We start from the raw sequence: 22,127 nt of genomic DNA, 5'->3' as shown, positions 1-22,127 counted from the left end.
CTCACTCATTTGTTGATCTTATCGATCTCTAGTGGTCTAGTTTCCTTCCTTTCTTCCTTTCTTTAAAGATTTATTTATTTATTTGGGGGGTGCACAGCTGAGGGGAGGGGTAGAAGGAGAGGGAGAGAGAGAATCTCAAGCAGACACCCCACTGAGCACACAGCCTGATGCAGGCTGGCTCAATACCAGGACCCTGAGATCGTGACTTGAGCCGAACGCAGACACTTAACCATCTGAACCACCCAGGCGCTCCATGCATCCCAAAGGTTTTGAACAGATGTGTTCTCATTTTCATTTGTTTCCATGATTTTTCTTTTTTTTCTTTTTTAAAGATTTTATTTAGTTATTTGACAGAGAGAGATCACAAGCAGACAGAGAGGCAGGCAGAGAGAGAGGAGGAAGCAGGCTCCCTGCTGAGCAGAGAGCCCGATGCGGGGCTCGATCCCAGGACTCGGGGACCACGACCACAGCCGAAGGCAGCGACTTAACCCACTGAGCCACCCAGGCGCCCCTCCCTGATTTTTTTCAATTATTTTTTAATTTCCTGGTTGACCCATTCATTGTTTAGTAGGATTCTCTTTAGCCTTCATGTATTTGAGTTTTTTCCAAATTTCATTTTGTGATTCAGTTCCAGTTTCAAAGCATTGTGGTCCAAAAATATTCAGGGAATGATCCCAATCTTTTAGTACCAGCTGAGACCTGATGTGTGATCCAACATGTGATCTGTTCTGGAGAACGTTCCATGTACACTCAAGAAGAATGTGTATTCTGTTGTTTTAAGATGGAATGCTCTGGGGGTGCCTGGGTGGCTCAGTGGTTAAGCCTCTGCCTTCAGCTCAGGTCATGATCCCAGAGTCCTAGGATCAAGTCCCACATCATGCTCTCTGCTCAGCAGGGAGCCTGCTTCATCCCCTTTCTCTGCCTGCCTCTCTGCGGGCTTGTGATCTCTCTATCAAATAAATAAATAAAATCTTAAAAAAAAAAGATGGAATTCTCTGAATATATCTGTGAAGTCCATCTGGTCCAGTGTGTCATTCTAAGCTCTTATTTCCTTGTGGATCTTCTGCTCAGATGATCTCTCCATTGCAGTGAGTGGGATGTTAAAGTCCCATACTATTATTGTATCATTGTTGGTGTGTTTCTTTAATTTTGTTATTAATTGGTTTGTATAGTTGGCTGGTCCCATTTTAGGGGCATAAATACTTATAATTATTAGATCTTCTTATTGAATAGACCCTTTAATTGTGATATGGTGCCTTCCTCATCTCTTATTACAGTTTTTGGTTTAAAATCTAATTTGTCTGGTATGCCTAGGTGGCTCAGTCATTGAGCATCTGCCTCCAGCTCAGGTCGTGATCCCAGGGTCATGGGATCAAGCCCCACATCAGGCTCCGTGTTCTTCGGGAAGCCTGCTTCTCCTTCTCCCACACCCCCTACTTGTGTTCCCTCTATCACTGTCTCTTTCTGTCAAATAAATAAAAAATCTTTAAAAAAAACGAATTTGTCTGATGTAAGGATTGCCACAGCAGCTTTTTTTTAAATGTCCATTAACATGATAAATGGTTTTCCACCCCCTCACTTTAAATCTGGAGGTGTCTGTGAGTCTAAAATGAGACTCTTGCAGATAGCGTATTGATGGGTCTTGCTTTTTTATCCAAACTGACACCTGTGTCTTTGATTGGGCCATTTAGTCCACTTACATTAAGAGTATCTACACTGAAAAATATGAATTTATGTCATTGTATTACTTCTAAAGTCACTGTTTCTGTGTATTGTCTCTGTTCCTCTATGGTCTATGTTACTTTTGGGCTCTCTCTTCACTTAAGGATCCCTTTGAATACTTCTTGCAGGGCTGGTTTAGTGATCACATATTTTTTTAGTTTCTGTTTGTCCTGGAAGGCTTTTAACTCTCCTTCAACTTGGAATGACACCCTAGCTGGATAAAGTATTCTTGCCTTCATATTTTTCTCATTTAGCACTCTGAATATATCATGCCAGTATTTCCTGGCCTGCCAGGTCTCTGTGGATAGGTCCACTGCCTGTTTAATATTTTACCTGTGTAGGTTACAGACCACTTGTCCCAAGCTGCTTTCAGGGTTTTCTCTTTGTCTCTGAGATTTGCAAGTTTCACCATTATATGTTAGGTTGTTGACCTATTTTTTACTGATTTTGAGGGGGACTCTCTGTGCCTCCTGGACTTGAAAGCCTGTTTCCTTCTCCAGATTGTGGAAGTTCTCTGCTCATAATTTGCTCCCATATACCTTCTGCCCCGCCTTTCTCTCTCCTCTTCTTCTGGGGTCCCAAATATTCTAATATTGTTTTGCTTTATGGTATCACTTCTCTCTCAAATTCTCCCCTCGTGGTCCAGTAGTTATCTCTCTTTTTCTTAGCTTCTTTATTCTCCATCATTTGGTTTTCTATATCACTAATTCTCTCTTTAGCCTCATTTATCCTAGCAGTAAGACCCTCCATTTTTTTATTGCACCTCATTAATAGCCTTTTTAAATTTTGGTTTGATTAGATTTTAGTTCTTTTATTTCTCCAGAAAGGGCTTCCCCAATGTCTTCTATACTTTTTTCAAGCCTAGCTAGTATCTTTATAATTGTTATTCTGAACTTTAGTTCCAACATTTTACTTATATCCATACTGATTACGTCTCTGGCAGTCAGTATTGCCTCTTGTTCTCTTTTCTGAGGTGAGTTTTTCTGTCTTGCCATTCTGTCCAGGGAAGAATAGTTGAATAAGAGAACAAAATACTAAAATGGCAACAACAAGCCCAGAGAACTATATACCAAACAAATTAGAAAAGACCCAAAATGAAAAAAAAAATTAAATTAAAATTTTAAAAGAGAGAGAATATAGGGCACCTGGGTGGCTCAGGTGGTTGGGTGTCTGCCTTCAGCTCAGGACATGATCTCCAGGTCCTGGGATAGAGCCCCACATCATGTTATCAGGCTTCCGGCTCAACAGGGAGTATGCTTGCTTCTCCCTCTGCCTCTCCCCCTGCTCGTGCTCTCTGTCTCTCTCTCTAAAGTTTTCTTTCCTTTTTTTTTTTTTTTTTTTTTTAGATTTTATTTATTTATTTGACAGATAGAGATCACAAGTAGGCAGAGAGGCAGTCAGAGAGAGAGGGGGAAGCAGGCTCCCTGCTAAGCAGAGAGCCCGATGCGGGGCTCAATCCCAGGACCCTGGAATCATGACCTGAGCTGAAGGCAGAGGCTTTAACCCACTGAGCCACCCAGGTGCCCCTCTCTGTCTCTCTCTCTAATGAGTAAATAAAATCTTTTAAAAAAGAGAGAGAGATAATATAATCAGACAGGTTGAACAGAACAGAGCAATACACTGAATCCTGTGTGTATTTTGGCCTGTTTGTTAGAAAACTAGATCCCAAAATTGTAAAGAAACAAACAAAGTACTGTGAAGTGTGTAAACCTGGCAATTCACAGACCTGTACCCCTGGGGCTAATAATACATTATATATTCATTAAAAAATAATTTTAAAAAACTTTTATATGAACAAAAATAAAATTAAATACAGTGAAAGGATAGAATGTAACTATAAAAATGAAAATTAAAGGACAAAAAAAAGGAATATAAACAGACGGTTGAACAGAACAGAGCAATACACTATATCCTGAGTATTTTGGTTTGTTTGTAAGAGGAAACTACATCTCAAAATTGTAAAAAAAGGAAAACTTATATATGTATATAGATAGATATATAAAATAAAATTAAATACATTGAAAGGATAGAATATAAATGTAAGAATGAAAGTTAAAAAGTATTTTTAAAAGGGAGTTGGTGGGGTGCCTGGGTGGCTCAGTGGGTTAAAGTCTCTGCCTTCGGCTCAGGTCATGATCCCAGGGTCCTGGGATCGAGCCCGACATCGGGCTCTCTGCTCAGCAGGGAAGCTGCTTCCCCCATCCCCCTCTACATGCCTTTATGCCTGCTTGTGATCTCTATCTGTCAAATAAATACATAAAGTCTTTAAAAATAAATAGATAAACAAATAAATACAAGAGAGTTGGTAAAATAAGAAATTGGTTGAAAAAGGAAAGAGAAAAAAATTAAACTCAAAGATTCAAGAATTATGAGATTCTTTAACCATTCAAACCACGAGTTCTATATACTATATTTTCCCCCAGTGCTGGAGTTTTACAGTTCTCTATGATCAATAAACTTGGTCTTATCTTCTTCTTCTTTTTTTTAAAGATTTTTATTTATTCATTTGAGAGAGAGAGAGAACACAAGCAGGGGAAGAGGCAGAGGGAGAAGCAGACTCTCTGCTAAGCAGGGAGTCCAACACAGAACTTGATCCCAGGACCCCAGGATCATGACTGAGTTGAAGGCAGACACTTAACCATCTGAGCCACCCGGGCACCCCTGGTCTTATCGTATTCTTTTTACTCATTTTTTTTGTTTATTATTAGTCTCACTTCAAGATCGAACTGCATGAGGAGGGGAACCCCACTTCTCTGGCTCATTCTTGGATCCCCATTACCTAGTCCAGGGTTTGACACATAGCAAATCCTCAATAAACAGTTGCTGAAAAAATTCAGTAACATATAAGCCAATGAATATTTTCATATTAACTTAATAGACTCTAAAGTACCACAAAAGTCATCTGACCTTACCTTTTTCATCATTTCAAACTTGCTTCAATACCATCAGGGGCCTGGAGCTCACTACTTCCTGAAAACCCTTCCAGACTTTGGATAAGTCTGGGTATTAGAAAGGTCTTTCTAAAATCAGTTATTCCCCACCCCCAACCTATAGATAAAGAAGGCTTGTTCTGGGCTGGGGTGGAAGTCAAAGGGATTGGGCTTTTTTTGAGCCCTTAAAGTGCCAGGCACGGTGTTGGGTGCTTTCCATTAATCATCTTCTTTGATCATCTCAATAACCCTAGGAAAGGGTGTCATCCCCATTTCACAGATGAGAAAGCTGAGGTTGAGAGAGATGAGGTGACTTATTAAATGTCATGTGGCCTCTAGAACTGAAATTTGAGAATTACACTATAGAATTGGAATCCAAATCTAGATTTATCTCGTTCCCTAATTCATTCCCTTTATTTCAGCTTGAAGAAGAGAGAAAAAAAAAAATCAATTGTCCCAGTTAAAAAGTGTAGTAGAAGCAAAGGCTGGAAGTAAAAGCAAACATATTAATTGATTTGTTTGTCAAAACCTCATGCACTGGGGCGCTTGGGTGGCTCAGTCATTAAGTGTCTGCCTTCAGCTCAGGTCATGATCCCAGGCTCCTGGGATCAAGCCCAGCATAGGGCTCTCTGCTCAGCGGGAAGCCTGCTTCTCCCTCTCCTACTCCCCCTGCTTTTGTTCCCTCTCTCACTGTGTCTCTCTCTGTTGAATAAATAAAATCTTAAAAAAAAAAAAACCCACCACCAACAAATCTCATGCACTTAGTAGCTACCTCACTCCTGAGTAGCTATGCCATCTCGTAAAGATGACAAAATCAAATATAATTGCCAAGTGTCTCTATTCCTTGCTCTAGATCATGAATACATAGAAAGCTGACTGCTTACAAAATACAAAAAAGGGCCATTTTTTTTTTTTTAAGTTCCAGGTATTGTTTTATTGTTTCACTGACAGGATAGTAATATCAGGCAGAGAATCCCCCAAGGAAATGATGGTCATGTTTCATTGTTGTTTGCCCTCTGCTCTTTCATCTTCTAAGCATTTACTATTTTTCATTTATAGATATTAGACATTTATTTTTATCACAAATGCAATCCAAGTGTGAATACATAAAAGCATTATCTTTTAACATCTGCCCCCACCATGTTCCTTTAAATAGAAAAAAGACCTAAGCATCTCTTCAAAGCTTCTGTGGCCATAGCTGTCCCACCTATGGTTTTAAAAACAGACCATAATTTACCTTCTGAAATCCTCTCTTAAACTACAGCTCATTCTGTTAAAGAAATCATGGGAAAGAAGTCCTATTGATATTGTTGATAGTCTCCAAAAGGTGAGGAGGGTAACTGGGCAGAAGGCAACTGAGAGGGGTCTTCAGCAAACTGAGGACCATTGGGAAATCATGCAGAGATAAATCTTATCAACAAGATACCAGGTCCTATAATTAAAACTAGAATGCCACCCATCACTGCTGACCCAACGATGGCCACTGATCCATCTCTTGCTAACAGTATGGCTCCTGTTAAGGCAACACTTGTGATGGAGTTCCAGGAATCTTTCCTTCCGACTTGAACCATAATGCAGTCAGTCATGAAAAATAAACCTCCACAAACTGCAAAGCTACCTCTCAACTGCGGAGCCCCGGTTTTAATAGCTGTGAAACTCCCTTGTAGTCTGTGGTTTACTCCCACTGGAGAATTGTGAAAACCTTTGAGTAGTTGAAAGATACCACCAACTGTGGTATCCATGGTAAAGACCCCCCCACAGTCATCCACAATTCGCGAGGACAAGGCTCTCACATATATTCCTCCATCTTGAGTCCACCCAAAACCAAACCAAAACATAACAAAAATACCTTTTTAAAAAGTTTTTATTAAGATTCTAGTTGGTTAACATATGATATAATATTAGCTTTAGGTGTACAATACACTGATTCCACACTTCCATACAACACCTGGTGCTTATCCAGCAAATGTATTCCTTAATGCCATCACCATTTCCCATCCCCCATTCCCCTCCTCTCTGGTAACCATTAGTTTGTTAAAAGAGGGATACTTCAGGGGCACCTGGGTGGCTCAGTGGGTTAAAGCCTCTGCCTTTGGCTCAGGTCATGATTTCAGGGTCCTGGGATCAAGCCCCACATCAGGCTCTCTGCTCAGCGGGAAGACGGCTTCCTTCACTCTCTCTCTCTCTGCCTGCCTCTCTGCCTACTTGTGATTTCTGTCTATCAAATAAATAAATAAAATATTTTAAAAAATAAAAAATAGAAGAGGGCTACTTCTTTTAAAAAAGGAAAAAAAAGGTGGTCACTTCTATTCAATATTGTACTGGAGGTTTAGGGCAATTAAGCAAGAATATAAAAGAAAAAGCATACGTATTAGAAAAGAGCAAGAACTGTCTCTAGTTGAAGATAACATGATTTTATATATAGAAGATGCTAAAAAATCCACACACATAAAACCTAACTGCTAGAGGAAAGTTGTGGATGCAAGACTAATATAAAAAAATCAATTGCATTTCTATATATTAGCAATGAACAATCCAAAAATGAAATTAATAAGACAATTCCACTTATAATAGCACCAAAAATAACAAAATACTCAGGAATAATTTTTTTTTTAAGATTTTATATATTTGAGAGAAAGAAAGAACATGAGCAGGGGGAAGGGCAGAGAGAGAGAGAGGAGGACAAGCAGACTCCATGCGGAACAGGGAGCCTGATGTGGAGCTGGATCCCAGGACCCTGAGAACATGGCCTGAGCCAAAGGCAGACGCTTAACAGACTGGGCCACCCAGGCACTCCTCAGGCATAAATTTAACCAAAGAAGTATAAATTTGCACTCTGAAAAATTGTTGAGAAAAATTAAAGAAGACCTAAAGAAATGAAAACATATCCTGTATTTATAGAATGTAATATTTAATACTGTCAAAATGCCAACAATCCCCAAATTAATCTGCAGATTAAACATAATCCCTATTGGGGGGGCAAAAAAATAAATAAAGAGGGGGCAAAAAAAGAAAACAAAAAAACATAATCCCTATCAAAATTCCAACTGCCTTTTTTTTTTTTTTTTTTTTGCAGATGTGAACAAGCTGATTCTAAATTTCATCTGGAAATGTAAGGGACCCAGAACAGCCAAAACAATCTTGAAAAAGAACAAAGTTGGAGGACTGACACTACCTGATTTCCAAGCTACAAAGCCGTAGTAATCAAGACAGTGTGATACTAGCATAACAAAAGACAAAGATTGAATAGAATTGAGAGTCCAAAAATAAACCCTTACCATTGGCAGTTGACTGATTTTGACAAGGGTTGTAGACCATAGGGGAAAGAAGTCTTAAACAAATCGTGCTTAGAAACTGTGTATCTGGGACACCTGGGTGGCTCAGTGGGTTAAGGCCTCTGCCTTCGGCTCAGGTCATGGTCCCAAGGTCCTGGGATCGAGTCCCGCACAGGGCTCTCTGCTGGGCAGTGAGCCTGCTCTCCACAGCACCCCCCACCCTCGCCTGCCTCTCTGCCTGCTTGTGATTTCTGTCTGTCAAATAAATTAATAAAATCTTAAAAAAAAAAAAAAAGAAACTGTGTATCTACATGAAAAAGAACGAATTTGAACTCTACCTCCCATCATACACAAAAGCAAACTCAAAATAGATCAAAGACTTAAATTTAAGAGCTAAAACTATAAAATGCTTAAAAGACAACACAGGAATAAATCTTCATGACTTTGGATTAGGTTTCTGAGATACGATAACAAGCACAAACAATCATAGAAAATTCAGACTGTTGAAATTAAAAACTTTTGTGCTTCAGGGGCACCTGGATGGCTCAGTCGGTTGAGTGTCCAGCTCTTGATTTTGACTCTGGTCATGATCTCAGAGTCCTGGGATTGAGCCCTGGGTCAGTCCCCACACTCAGTGGGGAATCTGCTTAAGGCTTTCACTCCCTTTCCCTCACCTCTTCCCCACCTCAAATAAATAAATAAATCTTTAAAAAAATAAAAAGAGCAAAGAGTTGAATCAACATTTCTCCAAAGAAGTTAAATAAATAGACAGCAAGTACATAAATAAATGTTCAACATCAATCGCCTTTAGGGAACAGCAAACCAAATATACAATGAGATACCACCTCATACTCATGAGGATAGGGATAATTTTTTTTAAATCTGAAAATAACAAATATCAGCAAGAATGTGTAGAAATTAGAGTACTCACATATTGCTGATGGAAATATAAAACAGTATAGGCACTGTGGAAAACATTTTGTCAGAAAGTTAAACATAGAGCTACCATATAACTGAGCATTTCTACTCCTATGTTTATACCCAGAAGAATTGAGAAATTATATATCCACACAAAACTTACGTGTACCCATACAAAAACTTGCACATGGTTGTTCACAGCAGCATTATTATGGCCAAAAAATGAAAACAACCCAAATGTCCATCAACTAATGAATAGATCAACAAAATATGGTATATACATACAATGGAATATTATTCAGCATTAAAAGCAATGGAGTAGTGGGGCACCTGGGTGGCTCAGTCAATTAAGCATCCAAATCTTGCTCTCACCTCAGGTCTTGATCTCAGGGTCATGAGTTCAAGGCCTGCCTTGGGCTCCATGCTGGGCATGAAGTGTATTTAAAAAAAAAAAAAAAAAAGCAATGAAGTATTGATGCATGTTACAACATGGATAAACCTTGAAAACATTATGGTAAATACAAGAGCACATACTATATTACTCCATTTATATGAAAAGTCCAGAATAGGCAAATCTATAGAGACAGAAAGCAAGTTAGAGGTTTCTAAAGGCTGAGGTACAGGGTTTCTTTTTGGATGATGAAAATGTGCTGGAATTAGATAGTAGTGATGATTGCACTTGTGAATACACTAAAAACCACTGAATTTTACACATTAAAATGACGGATTTTATCATTTGTGAATTTTATCTCAATTTAAAAAATGCACAAGAGCGAGGCTGCCAGTAGAGTAAGAGCAGGTGGGCAGAAATTCCATTTGAATGCCAGGTGGTGTCTCTTGGCAAGCTAGTCTTGTTTGGTAGTGTCCAATGCAGGTCCCTGTCCTCCTCAGCCAAGTGGCTCCACTTCAGCTGCCACTTAAGATTTTTGTTTGAATAAGGGGTTCCCCAGCTAAAAAAGAGTAAAGCCCTTGGCCCAACTGATAAACTGCAAAGAAGTTTCTCCCAGACTTCGAAGCTCCAGACTTGCAGAATGTTAGTATGAGGAGAGGCTGGGGAGTCAAAACATCAACAGAGGCCAGTGGCCCAGACAAGGGTTGGAGTGTCACAAACAGCGCTGGTGGCTGGAACCCAGCCTACTGGCACAGTGTCTGCTAACAAGGATCCCTCTGGCTCTTTCTGATCTCAGGGGAGCATTGACATATTGGAGAGGTTTAGTTTCATTCATAAGCCTTGACAGAGCAAGTTCTGGCTCTTACCCCCAGATGGGTGAGCCAAGTCCCTGTCCTCAGGTGGTTCAGGCACAGGATGTGAAAACATGCTCAGTCCCTGATGGTTCTGCTCCCCTCTCTTGGACTGAGCTGAGATCTTGGGTACACTGTCTCTCAAAGGACAGCAAGACAGTGGCAGGGGAGCAGATCTTAGCCCGGGGGAAGGAGGGAAGGCAGGAAAATTAGTGACTATTGGGCACATATATTGGGTCAGAAACACAGGAACATGCACATATATGATTTAACTTCCTCCTTACTGACTCCTTTAGCAGTAGGTGAAGGGACTTGTTCCAGATACTTGGAGCTATTATGCTATAGAACTGAGATTTGAACCCAGGATCATCTGATTTGAAAGTCTGTGCTCTGAAGAAGCTGGAAGTTCACCTAGAGTTTTTCACCTAGGCCCCTCCATTGAACCGCTTTTAGCTCCCACTGTTAGTACATTACTTGCTCATTCATTCATTCATTCATTTGTCCCGTAATTTTCCCTGAGTAGGCATTTGGTGCCACATAATGCGTTAGGCAACAGACACACAAACCTGAATACCCAAATAAAGTGTAGGCCCTGTCTTCAAGGATTTATAACGTATTGGGAGCTAAGCCTAGACTGAGACATAAGACTAGGGGCTGAGGTAGTTATACCACCACCAAGGGAGGCCCTATGGTGGTTTGGCCAGATGGCAAGTGGTTTTAATACGAGAATGAGAATTCAAGGTTTGGGGCAATGGGGGCAAATATATGGCTAATTCTCTACCCAGCCCCCACCCTGTCCTGTAGATGTGTGGGGTGCGGGAGAATGAGCAGCCACCATCAGAGAGAGCTGAGGGGGAAGTGGTATTCTAGGGCATGGCTTCTACTCTGCCACAGCAGGAAGTGGGGGGAGGGCTTGCTGAACAGGCCAAGGCTTAGGGGAGTTTACTGACTATAGGACTTTGGTTTGGGAGGGTTCAGTCCGAAGGGTCTTTGGGAAGGGGGCAGTGGGTGCTAGAGTGAGTTTGGGAAGGATAATGTAGATCAGAGTGGTCAGGAATGATGGGGTGAGAGAGTAGGGATTGAAGTATTGCAGTCCTGACTGAAAGTACAGGGCAATTACATTTCATACTCAGGTTTCTGAGGCTATTTTCGGTACAGGAAACAAACTATCATGTTTGCTCAGGGTACCAAATAGAACATGGGGGAAATTTGTTGGGAAGTGCAAGAGGGAAAATCAGCCTCAACTCAGGCTGGAAGCCACTAGTACTGTTTAAACTATGGGAGGAATTTAGCCTGGAGTAGAGGAGAAGGGAGGTGGCTACTAGGTGTAACTCAAAGCTTGACTTCTATTTGGTTTTTCTTATCCTCTTAGCTGCAAACCAGTCTGTTCATTTTATGAGGACTTCCTCCTCTTCAAACTCGTGTCCCCTCTTGCCGCTTCCCATTAATATGTGGTTTAACAGAGAAGTGGCATGGTGCTATGGAAAGAATTTGGAATACAGTATCCCTCACTATAGAATCTAGTCACTCAGTTAAAAGTCCCACTTCCATAGCCAGTTAGGGATGGAAGCAGCCAGAACCAGAACGCAGGATTTAGAACTCCCATTTTCCCATCCTTCACTGAGTTATCATATAATGCAGAGTCTGACTTCCTTAGCGTCCCTGAGCTTGTTTCCTTTAAAATATGTACTTTATAGTAGTTGTGAAGATTAAATGACATGTGAAAAACATAATACAATGTCTGGCCAAGGAGTGGCCCTAAGATTTTTTTTATTATTACAGGCAAAAATTACCAGGCTCTCTGGCTTGATGCTCAGATGAATATCTCATCATACATGTTATAGACTGAACATATGAAATTCATATATTGAAATCCTTACCCTCACTATCTTAGCATGTGACTGTATTTGAAGATAGAGTCTTTAAAAAGAAGTCTATAAATTGGGCCTTAGTCCAGCATGATTAGTGTCCCTACAGGAAGAGGACATTTTGACAGACATGTACAGAGGGAATATCATGTGAAGACACAGTGAGAAGACGGCCATCTACCAGCAGAAAAGAGAGATCTCAGAAGAAACCAACCTTTGATCTTGGACATCTAGTGTCCAGAACTGCAAGAAAAGCAATTTCTGTTGTTTGGGCCAGTCTGTGGCACTTTGTGATAGCAGCCCTAGCAGACTAATACAACACATACGTTGTGCCCTTTTATTTATTTATTAATTTATTTATTAAAGATTTTATTTATTTGACAGAGAGAGAGATCACAAGTACGCAGAGAGGCAGGTAGAGACGGCAGGGAGCAGCCTCCCTGCTGAGCACAGCAGGATGCGGGGCTTGATACCAGCACCTTGAGATCGTGACCTGAGCTGAAGGCAGAAGCTTAACATACTGAGCCACCCAGGTACTCCACATTGTGCCCTTTTAACTGGTGGACAAAAGCTCCTTCATTTTGTTTCTTGGCCTGTAGTGCTATGCTCTCCAACTCAAATAGTCAGCTAAAAGCCCCAAAGGTGCTGGTGTCACTGGGCTGGCCATGCTATCTTGGACTGGGTGTTGCTCCCTTGGCTCTTGGCTGCTAAGAGGAAGTCATGTGAGAAAGCAAGACTTGCCCTTCTGAAGTGCCTGCTGACTTTCTGACTAGAGGTGCTTGTGGTGGAACTAGCAAGAGACTGTCTCATGCATCATGGTCCATTCCCCGGGTGCTTTCAGGCTGCATGGGGAGGGAAGGACAACTGGGTGTACAATTTGGGTGAAGCAATGGGGGAAAAGGGCTGCGTCTGGGTGACCCTAGTGTCCTCTGTCCCAGGACAGTAGAGAAAGAGGAGACAGAGGAGAAAGAAGGGGTCTGAGGTGGGAGGAAGAAGGAGAGGCGCCTGATGTGAATCACAGGGCACTTTCCTCCGCCAGAAGTAGCGAACTGCGTCTGTGGATCAGCAGGGTCTGGAATCCCGATCTTTTGCGGGGTACCGTTTGCCTGGAGGCTCTGGGACCACCGCACGAAGCCCCCCACAGCCTTTTGCCCGGCTGGCTGTCCTGGGCGACAGGGCAGTGTGAACAGGCGCGCGCGCGCCCGACACGTCCTCGGGGCACTGCCCCCTCCGGGCGCGCGCCCGACCCCGCCCCACCCCGTCCCGCCCCCCGCCGGGCTCCGCTGACCGGGCGCCCGGGGACGCGCACGCCCCCCCTGCGAGCCGGGACCCTGCGCCGCGCGAGCCCCGTGCCCCCTCCCCGCCCGGCGGGCGCGCGCGCTGGCTCCCGCTCCCGCTCCCGCTGGCAGCGGCGGCGGCGGCGGGGATTGTTTTTGTTGTCGCTGAGGCCGGAAGAGCCGCGGGAGCCGGGTCCCTGTCCCCGGGCCGGGCGCCGCCGCCGCCCCCTGCCCAGCGCCCGCGTCTCCGCGGCGCCCCCACCCCCAGCGCCAATATTCCGGAGATCAAGCGTTACGCGGCGGCGGCGGCGGCGGCGGCGGCGGCGGCGGCGGGGCCCGGAGCGGGAGGCACCGGGGACCGGGGCGAGGCGGCCCCCGCCGCCGCCATGGAGGCGCTGGGACCGGGTGAGGAGCGCGCTCGGGCCGGGGCTGGCTGCGGCCCGGGGACTGGTGGGCGGGTGAGCGGGCGGGCGGGTCGCTCCCGGTCTCCCCCCATCGGCCCTTGCTTACCTGGGTTCGGGCCGTCAGGCGTGGGGGAAGGGGATCCGTGCCCCGTAGCACAAGGCGGAGGGAGCTGACCTGGGCCTTGAGGGGCGGAGACCGCGCTCCAGCCTGGAGAGATGAGGCACCGCTTGAGGTCTAAGGGAGGCAGGCCCAGGACGGTGACCCCCAGCCCCAGGTAGCCGGGAGACCTAACTCAACCTCGGGGAGGTCGTCTGTGCTTCAAGGTTGAGGCAGGCGAGTTTGGGCCTCAGAAAGAATGATCTGGGCCGGGTGTTCATCTGAGGCCTGGACTGGACTGGACCCAGAAGGACCCCCTCCTACTACCAGGGGTATTCTTGGCATGGGGCCACACCCGTGTTTTTCTTTGCACTGGTAGACGGTCCAGATCCCTCAAATAAGGAAGAAGAACTTCCCCCAAAGACTTCTCATGACCCCCAAAGGCCAAGGGCCAAAGTACCCACCCTTTCTCGAAGGCCCTGAAGTCTCGAGAAATACGGTCCTATGCGTTTGTCAGTCTGTGCAGCAGTCCCAGAGGCTGTGGCCTTAGTGACAGGCAAGTTATCAGAGAGCCCATTCTAGTACAGGCTTTAATGCCCTGAGTTCTCTTCTAACTGGGTTTTAGGTGGTTGTGAGGATTAAATGAAGGTGAAAGTGCTTTGGAAACTGTAATTCCCCATCTTCATGAATGACCTCTGTTTAACTCTCCCAGTCGGCCCAAGCCAGAGGAAACTTTCCAGGTTGTAGCAAATGTTCTGCAGGTTGGGAAGCTGGTGCTCCCTCCTCAAACCCCAACAGGTTTCTAATGCCTTGGCTAAGTAGGGCAGGGTTTAAAGGCTGTGATAGAATTAACTTTAATATCAAATCTTATCTACATAGTGGACTTAGTTGTAGAGCATTTCATTTTCTCAGTATGTAGAAAATTCAGTTTACCATTTGAGTTTGGAAACTGCAGGTTTGTTTACTTGAACTCGTTTACAAAACTGAATGATTAAAGCCCACCTTAATTTGCTGCCTAAAGTATTTTTTAAAGGCCCCCATAATCAACTTTCATATGCCTTTTAAAAATAAATTGGCTTTGTGATATTAATATTATTTGATAAACCTGAATCTGAGTATTATGCTGGGTTACTTCAGCTATGTCCCCCAGCCACAGGCATGATCATGTCTTTAGGAATGTAACAGATTTCTGTTCAAATCCAAGCTAGTCATTTAATAGTTGTATAACCTTGGGCAAATTACTTAATTCCTTTGAACTTTCATTTCCTCATCTGTAAAATGAGGGTGATAATAATTATGTGCTGCAAGATTGTTGTGAGAATGAAATGAGATAATGCATATGAGGAGTCTTATTGTGGAAACTAATGCATTGTAGATATTCAACAAATGTTTCTTCTTCCCTCCCTGTTAGTAATCCATAATTGAAGCAACTGTTGCATTTATGAGCTGCTGCTGGAAGAGACTATGTAACTAACCATGTATACAAACTGAATGTCATGGAAAAGATCAACCTGGTAGTTAGGAACCTCCTAGGGACTTTTTTGGCGGGCGGGGGTGATTTTAGCTTTTGCAGATTTGAAGACTTAGCTCACTCAGGATTGTGGAAAATTAATTCTCACTAAGCACAGTTTTAACATGAATGTATAAATCAAAATGTCACATAGATCTTTTCTGCTAACTAGAATATTTTCTTTCTGCTGTCTAGCAAACCCCTTTTCAGGTGTCACAGTATCTTGGAAACCCAGTTAATAATAAGCTGCTTGCTGAGCATAGAATTGGAGCAAAGGGAGTTGATAGTCTTGTGGGATATTTTATCCAGGCTATTTTAGAACTTAGAGAAGCATTTCAGCTTTGTTGAAGCACACCAGTCTAGTGCTTTGTGCCCTCCTCAGTTGAATAATCACTGACGCATTCCTGGTCTTGCTGTGCTCTCTTCTTACCCCATTTTGGTTTCTGACTATAATAGCTTAGAAATATAGTTAGTCAGATTACCATTTATTTTGGCTATATTAATGATAACTTTTATTTTTACAGTGCTTAACAGTTTGGAAGGTGCTTTCATAGCTCTTAACTCATTTGAACTTCTGTGAGGTAGGCAAGGTAGCATTAGTCCCATTTTACAGATGAGTAAAGTGATTCAGAGAGCTTAAGTGACTTCTTCAAGATCTCAAGGCTGAGTGGTGAAATGCAGATGAGTCTGGGTCATCTAACCCCTAGTCTGTTGCCCTCTTCTTCATTTAGGACTAACTTCATCCAATTGGTGTTAAGTAATATTTGTTCCCTCTTCGGAAGATAGAATTTTCTGACTTTCTCACCAACTTTTGGAGATATGACTATTATAAAGCCCAGGGACTTTTGAGCACTGACTATAACATGTATGCAAGTATAGTCGTAACAGCTAACATTTATTGAGCACTTACTATTATGAGGCACTGTGTTAAGCTTTATGTGTACATTATCTCATGGGATCCTGACAATTGTTTTATGAAGTAGATGCTATTATTACCACACCTCCCATCTTTTATAGATGAGGAAACTGAGGCACACAGTGACTAAGAAACGGGCCCAAGGTCATGCAGTTAAGGACTGGTAAAACCGTGATTGAAACCTACACAGTGTGGTTCTGCCTTAGCCATTGTGCTTTATTTCCCTGTAACTAGTTTGATGAATTCAAAGAAACCAGCCTTAGGAAAATTTTAGATCATAGTTTTCTAAAAAAATCTCCTAAACTTACTCAAAGAAATGACCACTTGCCTTCTAGCTTTTCTCTCTTACCAAAGAAAAGGCACACAGTACTTACCTTTCTCCATTAATCCCACTTCTTTTATTTCCTTTGCCTCGATCCTTTTGGCATCAAATACTTCACAATCCTAAGGCATCTATATATCTCTGAAGTACATTGGGAAAGAAGAAGCACTGGGCTGGGAATTAGGAAACCTATATTCTAGGGGCACCTGACGGCTCAGTCATTAAGCGTCTGCCTTCAGCTTAGGTTATGGTCCCAGGGTCCTGGGATTGAGCCCTGCATCAGGCTCCCTGCTCGGTGGGAAGCCTGCTTCTTCCTCTCCCACTCCCCCGTGCTTGTGTTCCCTCTCTCGCTGTGTCTCTCTCTGTCAAACAAATAAAATCTAAAAAAGAAAAAGAAAAAAGAAACCTAAATTCTAGTCAGAATTTAAAATCAAAGCCCTATCATTTGCTCCACATTTCTGTTTCTGAATTTCTATCATAAAGCTGGATTTATGATACAATGATTATTTAAATGTACCTTAGACTATGTGGGGCTAACTTGTCAGTATGGTTTAGTTGGGTTAATTCAGTATGCCTATCATCTCTGATATTATTTATTATTTACCTCTTTCCTTGTTTTTAAATGTCTGACCACGCCCAGAATAGATCTCTTGTATACCAGAAGTGGAAGTCAATTCCAAGCAACCATATTTTTAGTATAAATCATGTACTTTTGCTTAAGTGAAAAATAATAGTCAATTCTTGGGTTTTAGGATGACTGGGTTTCTCTTTGGTCTTTATCTGAAGCTGCTACAAAGATGACAGGTACAGGCATACCTTGGGGATATTGCGGGTTCAGTTTGCACCACTACAATAAAGCAAATATCACAATAAAGCAAGCCCAATGAATGTTTTGGTTTCTCAGTGCATATAAAACTTAGGTTTACATGATAGTGTATTCTCAGTGTGCAGTAGCATTATGTCTAAAAAATGTACATACCTTAAGTAAAAATCCTTTATTGCTAAAAAGTGCTAACCATCATCTGGGCTTTCAGTGAGTCATGATCTTTTTGCTGGTGGGGGCTCTTTCTTTGATGATGGCTGCTGACAGATCAGGGTAATGTTGCTGAAGTTTGAGGTGGCTACAGCAACTTCTTAAAATGAGACAACGATGAAGTTTCCCACATCAATTGACTCTTCTTTTCACGAATGATTTCTCTGTAGCATGCAGTGATGTTTGATAGCATTTTAGGTGCAATAGGACTTCTTTCAGAATTGGAATCTGTCCTCTCAAACCTTGTCACTGCTTAACAATGGAGTTTGTACATTCAAGGTGCTTTGTGGTCAGTTCAACAATATTCACAGCGTCTTCACCAGGAATAGATTCTGACTCAAGAAACCACTTTCTTTGCTCATCTACCAAAGCAACTCCTCATCCCTTAAAGTTTTACCACGAGGTTGCAGTCCTGCAGTCACATCTTCAGGCTCCATTTCTAATTCCAGTTCTCTGGCTGTTTCTACCACATCTGCAGCTACTTCCTTCACTGAAGTCTTAAATCCCTCACAGTCATCCAGGAGGGTTAGAATCAACTTTTTCCCAACTCCTGTGAATGTTGATATCTTGCCACTTCCCATGAATCATGAGTGTTCTTTATGGCATCTAAAATGGTTACTCCTTTCCAGAAGGTTTTCTATTCTCTTTGCCCAGATCTATCATCAGAAGAAATCACTCTCTATGACAGCTATAGTTTTACAAAATATGTTTCTCAAATAATAAGTCCTGAAAGTTGAAGTTACTCCTTGATTTTTGGACTGCAGCATGGATGTTGTGTTAGCAGGCGTGAAAATGACACTAATCTTGTACACCTCTGTCAGAGCTTGTGAGTGACAAGGTACATTGTTCCTGAGCAATAATATTTTGGAAGGAATCTTTTTTCCCGAGTAGTATGTCTCAACAGTGCGCTTAAAGTATTCAGTAAACCATGTTATACACAGATGTGCTGTCATCCAGTCCTTGTTATTTCATTCATACAACACAGGCAGAATAGATTTAGCATAAATCTTAAGGACCCTAGGATTTTCAGAATGAATATTGGCTTGAACTTAAAGTCACCAGCTGCATTAACAAAAATTGGTCTGTCCTTGCACGCTTTGAACCCAGGCATTAACTTTGTCTCTCCAGCTATGAAAGTCCTAGATGATCTCTTCTTCCGATATGAGGCTGTTTCAGCCACACTGAAAACCTGTAGCCGCCTTCATTAATTATCTTCACTAGACCTTTTGGATAACTTGCTGCAGCTTCTGTATCAGCACTTGCTGCTTCGCCTTGCACTTTTCTGTTCTAGAGACGGCTTCTTTCCTTAAACCGCATGAACCAACGTCTTCTAGCTTCAAACTTTCTCTCTCTCTCTCTCTCTCTCTCTTTTTAAAGAGCATGTGCCAAAGAGCATAAGCAGGGGTTGAGAGGTAAAGAGACAGGGAGAGAAAGAATCTCAAGCAGGCTCCATCTCAGCATGGAGCTGGAGAAGGCAGGGATTGGGGAGACTTGATCTCAGGACGCTGAGCTCATGACCTGAGCCGAAATCAAGAGTGAGACGCCCAACAAACTGCGCCACCCAGGTACCCCCAGCTTCAGAGTTTTCTTGTCAGCTTCCTCGCCTCTCTCAGCCTTCATCGAACTGAAGAGAATTAAGTCTTGCTCTGGGTTAGGCTTTAACTTAAGGAATTTTGTGGTGTATTTGATCTCTCCAGACCACTAAGACTTTCTCCATATCAGCAGTAAGGTTGTTTTGCTTTTTTATCATTCATGTGTTGACTGTAATAGCACTCTTAACTTCGTTCAGGAACTTTTCCATTGCATTCACAGCTTGCCTGACTGGCCCAAGAGACCTACTTTCAGCTTGTCTTGACTCTTTTTTTTTTTTTTAAGATTTTATTTATTTATTTATTTGACAGAGATCACAAGTAGGCAGAGAGGCAGGCAGAGAGAGAGAGAGAGAGGAGGAAGCAGGCTCTCCCCTGAGCAGAGAGCCCGATGCAGGGCTCGATCCCAAGACCCTGAGATCATGACCTGAGCTGAAGGCAGAGGCTTTAACCCACTGAGCCACCCAGGTGCCCTTTGTCTTGACTTTTGACATGCGTTCCTCACTAAGCTTAATCATTTCTGGCTTTTGATTGAAAGTGAGACACATGTGACTCTTCCTTTCACTCGAATACTTAAGGGCCCTTGTAGGGTTTGTTTTTTTTTTTTAAGATTTTATTTATTTGACAGAGAAAGATCACAAGTGGGCAGAGAGGAAAGCAGAGAGAGAGAGAGAGAGGAGGAAGCAGGCTCCCTGTGGAGCAGAGAGCCCGATGTGGGACTCGATCCCAGGACCCTGAGATCATGACCTGAGCTGAAGGCAGAGACTTAACCCACCTGAGCCACCCAGGTGCCCCCCCTTGTAGGGTTATTAACTGACTTAATTTCAGTGTTGTAGTGTCTCAGGGAATAAGAATGCTTACGGAGAGGAAGAGAGGGGAATGGCCAGTCAGTGGCACAGTGAGAACACAAAACATTAATGGGTTAAGTTTATTGTCTCATAGGGGTGCAATTCATGGCACCCCAAAACATTTACAGTAGCAACTCAAGGATCATTGATCACAGATCACCATAACAAATATAATAATATGAAAAAGCTTCAAATATTGGGAGAATTACCAAAGTGTGACACAGAGACATGAAATGACCAAATGCTGTTTGAAAATAGCACCAATAGTCTTACTCAATGCAGGATTGCCACAAACCTTCATTTGTAAAAAATGCAATATCTGAAAAGCACAATAAAGCAAAGTGCAATTAAATGAGGTTTGCCTGTATTTTTCAGTTCAACATTTATTGAACTCCTATAATGTGCTAGTCCTTGATGAGGTATTGAGGAGATAACAATGAACTGAAGGGCAATTTCTTCTAAGAATTTATAGGCTAGTGAATGAGACGATAATTAAATACCATTTCTGTGTACATGTGCTGAGTGTTCCCTTGTACAGAGGGTCTTGGGTATACCAAGGATGCATCTTCCAGTCTGGGAGACCTCCAGAAAGGAAGTCACACCTAACCTGAGTTTTGAAGGATGAGTAGAATTTAGGGATAGATTGAGCAGTGAATTTAATATGTGAGATTTTCCATAACTTTAAGAATTAGTATATGGAGATCTGTCAACACACATCTCATTAAAGTGTTTGCTTTGATTTTCCTAAGTGATGTTAGACCAGAATAGCTTCTTACTTCAAAGTTTTCTCTCCATAGTGAATTGCCTTTGTTCTTGGCAAAGTGCCATAGCAGTAAGAACCTGTTATAACTTTCCACTGTGATCACTGTAATTTACTCAACACCTATTCATAACAGAAAAGATGTTTATTTTTTAGGCCATTGTCTACTTGACATTATCATCAGAAAGAAGTAAGGTTTTCTAGAGTCAAATATTTCCCAGTTTGTGTTTCCTTAATCCTTACCTCCTGAATATTGGCAGATATTTGATTCTAAAAAGGGAGAGTTGAGGGGGGAAAATAAGTTGGGTAAATGATTAAACAGATTTATTTATTATAAAACTTACTAGAGGGCACCTGGGTGGCTTAGACGTTAAGTGTCTGCCTTTGGGTCCTGGGATCAAGGCCCACATCCAGCTCCCTGCTCAGCGGGAAGCCTGCTTCTCCCTCTCCCACTCTCCCGACTTGTGTTCCCTCTCTCTCTGTGTCTCTGTCAAATAAATAAAATCTTAAAAAAAAAAAAAAAGCTTACTAGAGAATTTAGTATAATAATGTACATTGGAATTTTGTGAAGGGGAGAGAATGTGCAGTTTCTTTAGCTTATGGAATCCTTTCTTTTTGTGGACTTATTTTATGAAGCATCAATGGAATAATTTGGAATGACTGCTCTTTCTAGACCAGGGTTTCTCACCCTCAACACTATTGATATTTTGGACAGATACTTTGTTGTAGGGGGCTGTCTTGTGCACTGTAAGATGTTTAGCTGGCTCCTGCCCACTGTATATCAGTAGCTCCCTCTGAGTGGTGACAACCAAAAATGTCTCCAAACATTTGTCAGATGTTTCCTGGAGGATAATATCTCTCCCAGGTTGAGAAACACTGGTCTAAACTTTAAGTTCTTTGAAGGCAGAAGCTCTTTTTCCAGAATCTACAGCAGAGTTTAGACGTGTAGTAAGTGAATAAATGTTAAATAAATAAGCTAGACATTATGATCAAGAAATGTCACATTGTCCAGTTTCTATAAACATTAGGTTATTAACAGTAAAGTCTAGCATTATTGATATTGTTTCACCATCTAAGTTAGCAAGTAAATTAATAAACATATAACTACTATTAATCTGCTCCTGTCTGTGCAAATTATAATAATGTAGGCTAGTTGGTAAAGTATTAATGGATCTTCTCCAGCCTAAGCATGGTGATAGTCCCTAGAGCTTAGAGATGGTTTTATTTATTTATTTATTTATTTATTTATTAAGATTTTATTTATTTGACAGAGATCACAAGCAGGCAGAGAGGCAGGCAGAGAGAGAGGGGGAAGCAGGCTCCCCACTGAGCAGAGAGCCTGATGCGGGGCTTGATCCCAGGATGCTGAGATCATGACCCGAGCCAAAGGCAGAGGCTTAACCCACTGAGCCACCA

The 22,127-nt window shown here is 42.3% G+C and overlaps 2 protein-coding genes across 3 annotated transcripts in view; one reads left to right on the top strand and one right to left on the bottom strand.

The window, feature by feature from the left end:
• Nucleotides 1-5,942: 5,942 nt before the first annotated feature.
• Nucleotides 5,943-6,448, bottom strand: LOC116600891 (mitochondrial import inner membrane translocase subunit Tim17-A-like). The gene has a single exon (XM_032361330.1). It carries the CDS (start codon nucleotides 6,392-6,394, stop codon nucleotides 6,047-6,049), a length of 348 nt encoding a protein of 115 aa, XP_032217221.1. The 5' UTR covers nucleotides 6,395-6,448; the 3' UTR covers nucleotides 5,943-6,046.
• A 6,764-nt stretch (nucleotides 6,449-13,212) lies between these two features.
• LOC116600890 (protein argonaute-4) overlaps nucleotides 13,213-22,127 on the top strand; it is a 39,612-nt gene continuing 30,697 nt past the window's right edge. The window contains exon 1 of one of the 2 annotated variants that reach the window (XM_032361329.1): nucleotides 13,213-13,637. In XM_032361329.1, the coding sequence (XP_032217220.1) occupies nucleotides 13,619-13,637 (19 nt within the window). In that variant the 5' untranslated portion in view covers nucleotides 13,213-13,618. The remainder of the gene's footprint in view (nucleotides 13,638-22,127) is intronic. The other variant, XM_032361328.1, reaches the window with a different exon arrangement.

The sequence above is a fragment of the Mustela erminea genome, chromosome 10 (genome assembly GCF_009829155.1).
Source record: "Mustela erminea isolate mMusErm1 chromosome 10, mMusErm1.Pri, whole genome shotgun sequence".
Lineage (NCBI taxonomy): Eukaryota > Metazoa > Chordata > Mammalia > Carnivora > Mustelidae > Mustela > Mustela erminea.
This window is presented reverse-complemented; position numbering and strand designations above follow the sequence as displayed.